The sequence below is a fragment of the Lithobates pipiens genome, unplaced genomic scaffold, assembly GCF_037356315.1.
Source record: "Lithobates pipiens isolate NorthernLeopardFrog02 unplaced genomic scaffold, aLitPip1_a1.2 Scaffold_23, whole genome shotgun sequence".
NCBI classification, from domain to species: Eukaryota; Metazoa; Chordata; class Amphibia; order Anura; family Ranidae; genus Lithobates; species Lithobates pipiens.
Window position 1 is genome coordinate 53,443,234 of NW_027507785.1, and position 12,249 is coordinate 53,455,482.

The 12,249-nt window shown below is 44.3% G+C and overlaps 1 protein-coding gene across 1 annotated transcript in view; it reads right to left on the reverse strand.

Annotated features, from left to right (window-relative positions):
- Positions 1-12,249, reverse strand: part of LOC143927521 (netrin-4-like) — a 75,709-nt gene that overhangs the window by 14,409 nt on the left and 49,051 nt on the right. The window contains exons 6-8 of the mRNA XM_077451624.1: positions 9,200-9,413; positions 5,484-5,617; positions 2,292-2,360 (exon numbers count right to left, since the gene is read on the reverse strand). Of these exons, the coding sequence (XP_077307750.1) occupies positions 2,292-2,360; positions 5,484-5,617; positions 9,200-9,413 (417 nt within the window). The remainder of the gene's footprint in view (positions 1-2,291; positions 2,361-5,483; positions 5,618-9,199; positions 9,414-12,249) is intronic.

The window sequence follows — 12,249 nt, forward strand, 5'->3', positions numbered from 1 at the left end:
GCCCTAGGGATATGCAATTAACGGACCTCCAGCTGTTGCAAAACTACAAGTCCCATGAGGCATAGCAGGACTCTGACAGCCACAAACATGACACTCAGAGGCCGAGGCATGATGGGAGTTGTAGTTTTGCAACAGCTGGAGGTCCGCTAATTGCATATACCTGCCCTAGACCCTCTATGCACAGCAGTGCTTTACAACATTGAGGATATGCCACTGGACCCAGCTGTGGGCTGGATAAAATATTCTCACCCCAGGGACCATATGTGGCTTTTTGTGCGGCCCTCTGGGCCCCTACAGACACTAATCTGTATTTCCCTATTATCCTGGTGGCAGGGATTTCTTGCATTCTCATGTAACATGTCTCCTCTCAATGACTCCTGAAGCATGTCCCCAGCCTCCAACAACTTCTATTGCATGGTCACAGTCTCTGACCATCTCTTGTATCATGTCTGCAGTCTCTGGCCATCTCTTGTATCATGTCTGCAGTCTCTGGCCATCTCTTGTATCATGTCTGCAGTCTCTAACCATCTCTTGTATCATGTCTGCAGTCTAACTATCTCTTGCATCATGTCTGCAGTCTCTGACCATCTCTTGTATTGTGTCTGTAGTATCTGACCATCTCTTGTATCATGTCTGTAGTCTCTAACCATCTCTTGTACCATGCCTGTAGTCTCTAACCATCTCTTGTATCATGTCTATAGTCTCGGACCATCTCTTGTATCATGTCTGTAGTCTCTGACTATCTCATGAGTCCTGTATCATGTCTGCAGTCTCTGTCCATTTCTTGTATCATGTCTCCAGTCTCTGACCATCCCTTGTATCATGTCTGCAGTCTCCGACCGTCTCTTGTATCATGTCTGCAGTCTCTGATCATGTCTGCAGTCTCTGATCATGTCTGCAGTCTCTGATCATGTCTGCAGTCTCTGACCATCTCTTGTATCAGGTCTTTAGTCTCTGACCATCTCTTGCATCATGTCTGTAGTCTCTGAACATCTCTTGTATCATGTCTGCAGTCTCTGACCATCTCTTGTATCAGGTCTTTAGTCTCTGACCATCTCTTGCATCATGTCTGTAGTCTCTGAACATCTCTTGTATCATGTCTGCAGTCTCTGACCATCTCTTGTATTGTGTCTGTAGTCTCTGACCATCTCTTGTATCATGTCTGTAGTCTCTAACCATCTCTTGTATCCTGTCTGCAGTCTCTAACCATCTCTTGTATCATGTCTGTAGTCTTTGACCATCCCTTGTATCGTGTCTGTAGTCTCTGACCATCTCTTGTATCATGTCTGTAGTCTCGGACCATCTCTTGTATCATGTCTGTAGTCTCTGACTATCTCATGAGTCCTGTATCATGTCTGCAGTCTTTGTCCATTTCTTGTATCATGTCTGCAGTCTCTGACCATGCCTTGTATCATGTCCGCAGTCTCTGACCGTCTCTTGTATCATGTCTGCAGTCTCTGATCATGTCTGCAGTCTCTGACCATCTCTTGTATCATGTCTGCGGTCTCTGACCATCTCTTGTATCATGTCTGTAGTCTCTGAACATCTCTTTATTGTGTCTGTAATCTCTGACCATCTCTTGTATCATGTATTGTAGTCTCTGACCATCTCTTGCATCATACCTGCAGTCTCTAACCATCCCTTGTATCATGTCTATAGTCTTTGACCATCTCCTGTATCATGTCTGCAGTCTCTAACCATCTCTTGTATCAGGTCTTTAGTCTCTGACCATCTCTTGAATGAGGTATTTAGTCTCTGACTATCTCTCGCATCATACCTGCAGTCTCTAACCATCCCTTGTATCATGTCTGCAGTCTCTAACCATCTCTTGTATCATGTCTGTATTCTCTGACCATCTCTTGTATCGTGTCTGTAGTCTCGGACTATCTCCTGTATCATGTCTGCAGTCTCTGTCCACCTCTTGTATCATGTCTGCAGTCTCTGATCATGTCTTCAGTCTCTGACCATCTCTTGTATCAGGTCTTTTGTCTCTGACCATCTCTTGTATCATAACTATAATCTTTGACCACAATTTGTTGTGTGTCTGCTGTCTTTGATAATGAATATTTACTGAATTGTATGTGTGGCCCGTTAGGTGATGTCAGAAACCACACTTGTGGCCCCTCATATCAAGAAAATTGACCACCACTGCTATAGTTCCTCTTGAACTCTCCAACCTCTACCAAAACCTAAAATACAGCCAAAGCTGGAAACATGGCTGCTAGAATCTGATTGGTTAATAACACAGACAGGTTCTCTGGACCCTTATGAACATAAGAACCGGTACTCACCGTAGGCGTATTTCATCTGACAGAAGTCCATCATGCTGCCCAGCATTCGTTCTTTACACACACACTTCTCTGTGGAGACGAGGAGCCCGGTATAGGAGAAATAAGAGATACAAGAACAAATATTAAAGGGGGCCTGTCACCAACTGAAAATAGTGCAGGTAAAAGAAGGAGAATACAAGTGGCATGCATTTAGAGGGCTAAAGCGTTTTGAGAGGCCAACATACTTCCCCTTCATTAGGGCTTGAAATTGTTATCAGAGCTTGTGCGGACTCAACTTGTTTCTCTGAGTCCATGTAAGCTCTAATAATGATTACAAACCCTGATGAAGGGGGAAGTGTGTTGGCACCTGAAAACGCTGCTCCCTCGAAACGCGCTTGACTTGCATTCCCCTTTTTTTTACAGTGCATCTGGAAAGTATTCACATCGCTTCACTTTTTCCACATTTTGTTATATTACAGCCTTATTCCAAACTTGATTAAATTCATTATTTTCCTCAAAATTCTACAAACAATACCTCATAATGACAACGTGAAAGAGGTTTGTTTGAAATCTTTGCAAATTTGAAAATAAATAAATAAATCTCATGTACATTCACAGCCTTTGCTCAATACTTTGGTGAAGCTCCTTTGGCACCAATTACATCCTCCAGTCTTTCTGAGTATGATGCTACAAGCTTGGCACACCTATTTCTGGGCAGTTTCTCCCATTCTTCTTTGCAGGACCTCTCAAGCTCCATCAGGTTGGATGGGGAACGTCAGTGCACAGCCATTTTCAGATCTCTCCAGAGATGTTCAATTGGGTTCAAGTCTTGGCTCTGGCTGGGCCACTCAAGGACATTCCCAGAGTTGACCCGTAGCCACTCCTTTGTTATCTTGGCTGTGTGCTTAGGGTCATTGTCCTGTTGGAAGATGAACCTTCACCCCAGTATGAGGTCCAGAGCACTCTGGAGCAGGTTTTCATCAAGGATGTCTCTGTACATTGCTGCATTCATCATTCCCTCAATCCTGACTAGTCTCCCAGTTCCTGCTGCTGAAAAACATCCCCACAGCATGATGCTGCCACCACCATGCTTCACTGTAGGGATGGTATTGGCCAGGTGATGAGCGGTGCCTGGTTTCCTCCAGACATGATGCTTGCCACTCAGGCCAAAGAGTTAAATCTTTGTTTCATCAGACCAGAGAATTTTGTTTCTTATGGTCTGAGAGTCCTTCAGGTGCCTTTTGTCAAACTCCAGGCGGGCTCTCATGTGCCTTTTTTGTAGTGGCTTCCGTCTGGCCACTCTACCATACAGGCCTGATTGGTGGAGTGCTGCAGAGATGGTGGTTCTTCTGGAAGGTTCTCCCCTCTCCACAGAGAAATGCTGGAGCTCTGTCAGAGTCACCATCAGGTTTTTGGTCATCTTACTGAGTCTCTTCTCCCCCGATCGCTCAGTTCGGCCCGCTCTAGGAAGAGTCCTGGTGGTTCCAAACTTCTTCCATTTATAGATGATGGAGGCCACTGTGCTCTTTGGGACCTTCAATGCTGTAGAAATTTTTCTGTACCCTTCAACAGATCTGTGCCTCCATACAATCCCCTCTCGAAGGTCTACAGACAATTCCTTGGACTTCATGGCCTGGTTTGTGCTCTGACATGCACTGTTACCTGTGGGGGCCTTATATATAGACAGGTGTGTGCCTTTCCAAATCACGTCCAATCAACTGAATTTACCACAGGTGGACTCCAATCAAGTTGTAGAAACATCTCAAGGATGATCAGTGGAAACGGGACGGACCTGAGCTCAATTCCGAGTGTCAAGGCAAAGGCTTCATGGGATTTTTCTCCTTTATTTCGTTTTAATAAATTTGCAAAGATTTCAATCAAACTTCTTTCAAGTTGTCATTATGTTTGTGGAATGTTGAGGAATGAATGTAATCCATTTTGGAATAAGGCTGTAAGATAACAAAATGTGGAAAAAGTGAAGCGCTGTGAATACTTTCTGGATGCACTGTACCTGCAATAGTTAACATTTTTAAGCCCTGATGAAGGGGGAAGTGCGTTGTCCCCTGAAAAGCATCTGCTGTCCTATGTGATAATATTAATAATCATCAAAGCACTTGGACACTTCCAATATTTGGTTTGGCACTTCTTTGATTTCTTTACACCTTGCCCAATCAGGGCAAGATGACACCGTCTATTTAAAGACCACCTCCTGACTCAGTTATATGCACCTCTCTAGCAATGATCATCCGCCACTCCTTCCTACAGCTCCGCTGCCACCTCCATTTCTAAAGTCTGTCAGACTTTTGTGAATCAAAAGTCCGTTGCAGCCCACACACGATCGAATAGTCTGCCAGAATCATTCCGTCAGACTTTTGATGTTGAAAAGTCCGGTCGTGTGTACGGGGCATAACTCATATACTGTAAAAAAAAAAAAAAAAAAACACAGGCTAGTAATACAGTTAACCCTTTGATCACCCTGATGTTAACTCCTTCCCAGCCAGTGTCTTTAGTCCAGTGACAGTGCATATTTTTAGCACTGATCACTGTAGTTGTGACACTGGTCCCCAAAAAGTGTCAATTACTGTCAGAATGCCTGGAGCAATATCACAGTCCTGCTTATAAGTCGCTGATCGCTTAATTTTTACCATTTGTTTTACCAAAAATATATAGCAGAATACATATTGGTCTAAATTGATGAAGAAATTCGATTTTTTTCAAAAAAAATTTTTTATTGGATCGCCTAATATATATATATATATATATATATATATATATATATATATATATATATATATATATATATATATATATATATATATATGTGTATTTATTACTAGTAAAAAAGAAATACATAAAAATATCCCATAGTTTGTAGACGCTATATAACGTTTCTGCAAACCAATCAATATACAATTATTGGGATTTGTTTTACCAAAAATATGTAGCAGAATACATATTGGTCTAAATTGATGAAGAAATTCGATTTTTTTCAATTTTTTTTTATTGGATGAGTTTTATAGCAGAAAGTAAAAAATATATATTTTTTTAACATTGCCGGTCTTTTTTTGTTTATAGCGCAAAAAAATAAAAACCGTGGAGGTGATCAAATCGCACCAAAAGAAAGCTCTATTTGTGTGAAAAAAAGGACGTAAATTTTATTAGGTTACAGTGTCGCATGACCGCGCAATTGTCAGTTAAAGTACACAACATTACCTGGATGCCTTAATGCCGAAAATCCCTTTTCGTTGTTCCACTTCCACTCGTCCTCGCTCTCATTGGCTGGAGTGTCTATGAAGTCAGGGATCCTCCCACCAATAGGAATGTTTGGATAATGTTCATTGTCACTGCTGCAAAACAGAACAGGGCAACACTTTTCTGTTAATGAATGACGATATCTAAGACTTCGAATGGAGCGCTATTCCAAAAAAAATAACCCTTGCTTGTAGGAACTTTAAGGCTGAACTCCGGGCACAAAAACCTTCATTTAAATATATTCCTTAAGAGCCACAAAGGATGGAAATCCACTTTGTGGGCACCAAATACTCAGACAGAGAACCTGTGCAGAGAGCAGAGCAGTGGGAGGGACCCTAGCGGGCTCCACCCATTACAGAAAACCACAGGAGGGGGCTCTGATGTAAAGGGGGAACTTTGATGGGGGTTCTGATGTAAAGGGGGAACTCTGATGGGGGTTCTGATGTAAAGGGGGAACTCTGATGGGGGGTTCTGATGTAAAGGGGGAACTCTGATGGGGGGTTCTGATGTAAAGGGGGAACTCTGATGGGGGTTCTGATGTAAAGGGGGAACTCTGATGGGGGTTCTGATGTAAAGGGGGAACTCTGATGGGGGTTCTGATGTAAAGGGGGAACTCTGATGGGGCTCTGATGTAAAGGGGGAACTCTGATGGGGCTCTGATGTAAAGGGGGAACTCTGATGGGGCTCTGATGTAAAGGGGGAACTCTGGCGGGGCTCTGATGTAAAGGGGGAACTCTGGCGGGGCTCTGATGTAAAGGGGGAACTCTGGCGGGGCTCTGATGTAAAGGGGGAACTCTGGCGGGGCTCTGATGTAAAGGGGGAACTCTGGCGGGGCTCTGATGTAAAGGGGGAACTCTGGCGGGGCTCTGATGTAAAGGGGGAACTCTGGCGGGGCTCTGATGTAAAGGGGGAACTCTGGCGGGGCTCTGATGTAAAGGGGGAACTCTGGCGGGGCTCTGATGTAAAGGGGGAACTCTGATGGGGCTCTGATGTAAAGGGGGAACTCTGATGGGGGTTCTGATGTAAAGGGGGAACTCTGATGGGGCTCTGATGTAAAGAGGGAACTCTGATGGGGCTCTGATGTAAAGAGGGAACTCTGATGGGGCTCTGATGTAAAAGGGGGAACTCTGATGGGGTTTCTGATGTAAAGGGGGAACTCTGATGGGGCTCTGATGTAAAGAGGGAACTCTGATGGGGCTCTGATGTAAAGAGGGAACTCTGATGGGGCTCTGATGTAAAGGGGAACTCTGATGGGGCTCTGATGTAAAGGGGGAACTCTGATGGGGCTCTGATGTAAAGGGGGAACTCTGATGGGGCTCTGATGTAAAGGGGGAACTCTGATGGGGCTCTGATGTAAAGGGGGAACTCTGATGGGGCTCTGATGTAAAGGGGGAACTCTGATGGGGCTCTGATGTAAAGGGGGAACTCTGATGGGGCTCTGATGTAAAAGGGGGAACTCTGATGGGGCTCTGATGTAAAAGGGGGAACTCTGATGGGGCTCTGATGTAAAGGGGGAACTCTGATGGGGCTCTGATGTAAAGGGGGAACTCTGATGGGGCTCTGATGTAAAGGGGGAACTCTGATGGGGCTCTGATGTAAAAGGGGGAACTCTGATGGGGCTTTGATGTAAAGGGGGAACTCTGATGGGGCTCTGATGTAAAAGGGGGAACTCTGATGGGGCTCTGATGTAAAGGGGGAACTCTGATGGGGCTCTGATGTAAAGGGGGAACTCTGATGGTGCTCTGATGTAAAGGGGGAACTCTGATGGGGCTCTGATGTAAAAGGGGGAACTCTGATGGTCTGAGGTTTATTTGGAATCTCTTTGCCTTTCCTGGCTATACTAGAACTGTGTATTTCTGTTAGGGAAATCTTCCTGTGGAAAGGATGTGAGGGAAAACCTCCCAAGTGGGTTCTACTTGAAAGGGTAACTCCACTTTCATTGGAGAACAAAATGTAGCAAATACAAAAAAAAAAAAGTAATCTAGCATATACAATTCAGACACAAGTTATATTGTAATTGAAGGTTACTTACCTACCGGCCACTTTCACCCCCTTCCTGCCCAGCCCAGTTTTCAGCGCTGTCACATTTTAAATGAAAATTGCGCGGTCATACAACACTGCACTCCTGTGACATTTTTATATTTTTTTCACACAAATAGAGTTTTCTTTTGGTGACATTTAATCACCTCTGGGGTTTTTAATTTTTTTTGCTAATTAAAGGAATAAAGAATGAAAAATTTGAAAAAAAGACAAAACTTTTTCATCGTTTGTTATAAAATTTTGTAAACAGGTAATTTTTCTCCTTCACTGATGGGCACTAATGAGGAAGCACTGATGTGATGGCACTGGGCATTGATGGGCACTGATAGACTGCACTGATGGGTGGCAATGATGGGCACTGATAGGCAGCACTAATGGGTACTGAAAGGCAGCACTAATATGCACTGGCAGGCGGCACTGATGAGGAAGCCCTGGAAGGCAGCACTGATGGACACCGATTGGCAGCACTGGTGGGCACAGATTGGCAGCACTGATGGGCACTTATTGGCAGCACCGATGGGCACTTATTGGCAGCCCTGGTTGGGCACAGATTGGCAGAACTGATGGGCACATATTGACAGCGCTGGTGGGCACTGATTGGCAGCACTGATGGGCACTGATTGGCAGCGCTGGTGGGCACTGATTGGCAGCGCTGGTGGGCACTGATTGGCACTTATTGGCAGCACTGGTGGGCACTGATTGGCACTTATTGGCAGCGATGGTGGGCACTGATTGGCAGCACTGATGGGCACTTATTGGCAGCACTCATGGGCACTTATTGGCAGCACTCATGGGCACTTATTGGCAGCACTGTTGGCACTGCACTGATCATCACTGATAATTTAAAAAAAGCCGGTTATCAGCTCTCTTCTCCTCTCCTCATGCTGTCAGTGTGAAGAAAAGGAGTGCCGATGACCGGCTTCTGTTTACATCCATGATCAGCTGTGATTGGAAACAGCTGATCATTTGGTAAAGAGCTGCTGATTGGCTTTTTATCTTAATCTGGGATCAGCAGTATCCTAAGGACACTGTGATCACAGAGCGCCGCCCACACTGTAGCGGTCATTCGGCTATAGCACGGTCGGCAAGTGTTTTTTAAATCTGCAACACTGTAATTTTCTGCAAAACCTGGCAACCCGGAGTTGTTTTGTACACAGATAGTATACAGAGCACCCCCAGAAATATAATCTCCTGCTTATGTGATTGGCTGATTTTACCTAAAGTCTACACAATGAGATATTAGGCATCCTCTGCAACAGAAATGTCGTTTTTGGAGAGCTACTGTATTACCAAAGGGTTAATCCTTTCTAAAGGGATGCAGACCCTGCCACTTTTCCCATTAGATCCCTGCAAGTGCAGCAGCTTATTAATAATAAAAAAGTCACTCCTGCAAAGAATCGGCATCCAAAAGACACAGAAGAAAAAACAGCTATTCCTTTAGAGAAGAAACGGGTCAGAATCTGCAAAAAGTTTGTTAATATCTCTGCAATGTACATTCATCACCCAGAGGAGGATTCTTTTTTCTCAGCAAAAGTGGAGTTGCTTTGGGTCTGTTTAGAATTGTTCAAGGTGAGAAGCTGATCCTGCCTGAAGACAGATGTTAGTGATCATCATCATGACACGGTGAGATGTTGTACCTGTTTTGGCATTCTCCTGTATTGGGATCGCAGTCTCTGGAGCAGTCGCAGGGCCGGCAGCCATTTTCCCCGAACCCCCAGTATCCCACCAAGCAGTGGTCGCAGTATGGGCCAGCCACACCGGGCTTGCAGTAACAGAATCCCGTTCGGGGGTGACACTTCCAGCTCCGGTTTAATGTTTCGTTCATTGAACCGATGACATTGCAGGAGCATTCTGTATGGAGAGAGCAAAAGAAAACTCTGATGCAGCACAACTTCCACTTCTCCATTCCCTTGGTTAAAATCCTAAAGTGGGGCTAGGTATAGATATACTGTATTTAAAGACACCCTGAGCATGAAAGGGGTTAAAGGTGTTTACGACCTTCCATTTCCGAACACAAAGGCAACGACCAAACACTTCAAATCAGCCGAACAAGAAACCCATACAAATAATTCTCCCCCAAGTACGAGACAAGGCTCTGTCTTGAGGGTCAAACAGGAATGAATCTTTATTTTGAGATCTCACAGAAATATATACCGCAGGATGAAAATACAACCTCTCACCAGCAACCTAATTAACATCAGCTAATTATCTAATCCTTTAGACAGCCTAGGTGACTAAGAGACATGACCTTAAGGACAGACTTCATGTCTCCTAGCTCACCGACTATACAATACACATTATCATACATCTCAATCACAGAACTCCTTCATACAATTGCAGGGTTAATAAGCACACTGGATGAAAAGACTCTTAGAAGCTGTGACAATTCATACTAGACTAATTTACATTATAGCAGACAGAGACAGGTGGCTGGAATTCACATGAGCATCTCCTAACAGTATTTGTCCCAGCATTATGAATCAGCCGCTATTTCTAATATGGCAGATAACAGGGTTCATTATTTTCTTGGTCACCCCGCACCCAAAAGTGACTCCCGTTGCACTGTATTTATAATGTTTAATGCATGCATTCTGCGTAATGAGTCAGTGAACCCCTTCCAGGTATTTATTACCTTTCACATAGATCACAATACTCCCCCTCTGCCTGTGTATAGTATACAGCATTTTGGGCTGGAGCTCCCCTTAACCCTAGCCCAGGACGAAGCTAAATTAGACACCTCCCTCCTCTCTCACAGCTGTGTCCCGCGTACACAAGCTCGGATTATTGGGCTTCAAAAAAAAAAAAAGGAGCCAAGATTTAATTGAATGAGCATAGCTAATGCCACAGATGTACCACAGAAGGAGACAGAGGCTTAAGGGAACAAAGGGCTGGCATTATGGCCCCCGCGAGGAGTCATGCCCGACTATGAGCGAAAATCCCAGTTCCAGATGAATCATATCACACCGTATCAGAACCCAGGAATCCGGTGTTCTGCCCTAGCTGAAGGGCAGGTGTGTGTCAGGCGGCTGGCGGACTTTTATCCCCCCTTCTCCTTTTGTGTCTGAGGGGCCGGAGATGGCACACAAAGTGGGGGGGACTTTTCTGGCAGAGACACGAGCTAAATTGCTCACCAATGCATCTCATCACACGCTCTCTTTATATATCTCTCTCTATTGCTAGTTCCCTTATTGTTTTCCTCTCGGGTTTAACATTTCCTCTTCTTCTCTTTCTCTCTTTTTCCAAAATTTTGTCTCGCCCTCTTTCATTCTTCCTGTTTCTTTATCTCTACCTTTCTTTCTCAGATACCTACCTTCCACCCTTCATCTCTTCTCTTAAAGTTTCTCTCAGTTTATTTGTTTCTCTGCATTTCTCTCAGTCTTCCTTGCCTTTTCTATCTCCTTGTCCCTCTTTCTCCCGTTCCTTCCATAAACCTTCTCTCCCTTTCTCCCGTTCCTTCCATAAACCTTCTCTCCCTTTCTCCCATTCCTTCCATAACCCTTCTCTCCCTTTCTCCCATTCCTTCCATAAACCTTCTCTTCCTCTCTCCCGTTCCTTCCATAAACCTTCTCTTCCTCTCTCTCCCATTCTTTTTATACACCTTCTCTTCTTCTCTTTCCCATTCCTTCCATAAACCTTCTCTTCCCCTCTCTCCCATTCCTACCATATACCTTCTCTTCCTCTCTCTCTCATTCCCTTCATACACCCTTTCTTCCTCTCTTTCCCATTCCTTCCATACACCTTCTGTTCTCTCTTTCCCATTCCTTCCATACACCTTCTGTTCTCTCTTCCATTCTTTCCATAAACCTTCTTTTCCTCTCTCTTCTATTCCTTCCATACACTTTCTCTTCCTCTCTCTCCCATTCCTTCAATACACCTTCCCATCCTCTCTCTCTTCCACTCCATCCATACACCTTTTCTTCTTCTCACTCCCATTTCCTTCATACAGCTCTTCCTCTTTTTCCCATTCCTTCTATAAACCTTCTCTTCCTATCGCTTCTATTTTTTCCATAAACCTTATTTTCCCCTCTCTCCCGTTTCTTCCATACACTTTGTATTCCTCTGTCTCCCATTACTTCCATACACCTCTTCTTATGTCCCCCATTCCTTTCCATAAATCTCCTCTTCCTCTCTCTCCTGTTCCTTTCATACATTTTTTCTTCCTATATTTTCTGTTCCTTCCATAAACCTTCTCTTCCTCTTTCTCCCGTTCCTTCCATACACATTCTCTTCCTCTCTCTCTCCTATTCCTTCCATAAACCTTCTCTTCCTCTTTCCCATTCTTTCCATACACCTTATCTTCCTATCTCTGCCGTTCCCTCCATACACCTTATCTTACGCTTTTTCTCTTCTGTTCCTTCCATACACCTGCTCTTCCTCTCTCTCTCCTGTTCCTTCCATATATCTTCTCTTCATCTCTATCTGCCTCATCTTTCTCTCTCCTATTCCTTTCATACACCTTCTCTTCTCCTCTCTCCCATTTCTTCCATACACCTTCCCTTCCTCCCTTTTTCTCCCTCTCTCTCTCCCATTCTTTCCATACACCTTCTCTTCTTATTTCTCCCATTCCTTCCTTCCATACACCTTCTCTTTTTATCTCTATTATTCCTTCCATACACCTTCTCTTCCTCTCTCTTTCATTTCTTCCATACACCTTCTCTTCCTCTCTCTCTCTCTCTCACTCTCTCCC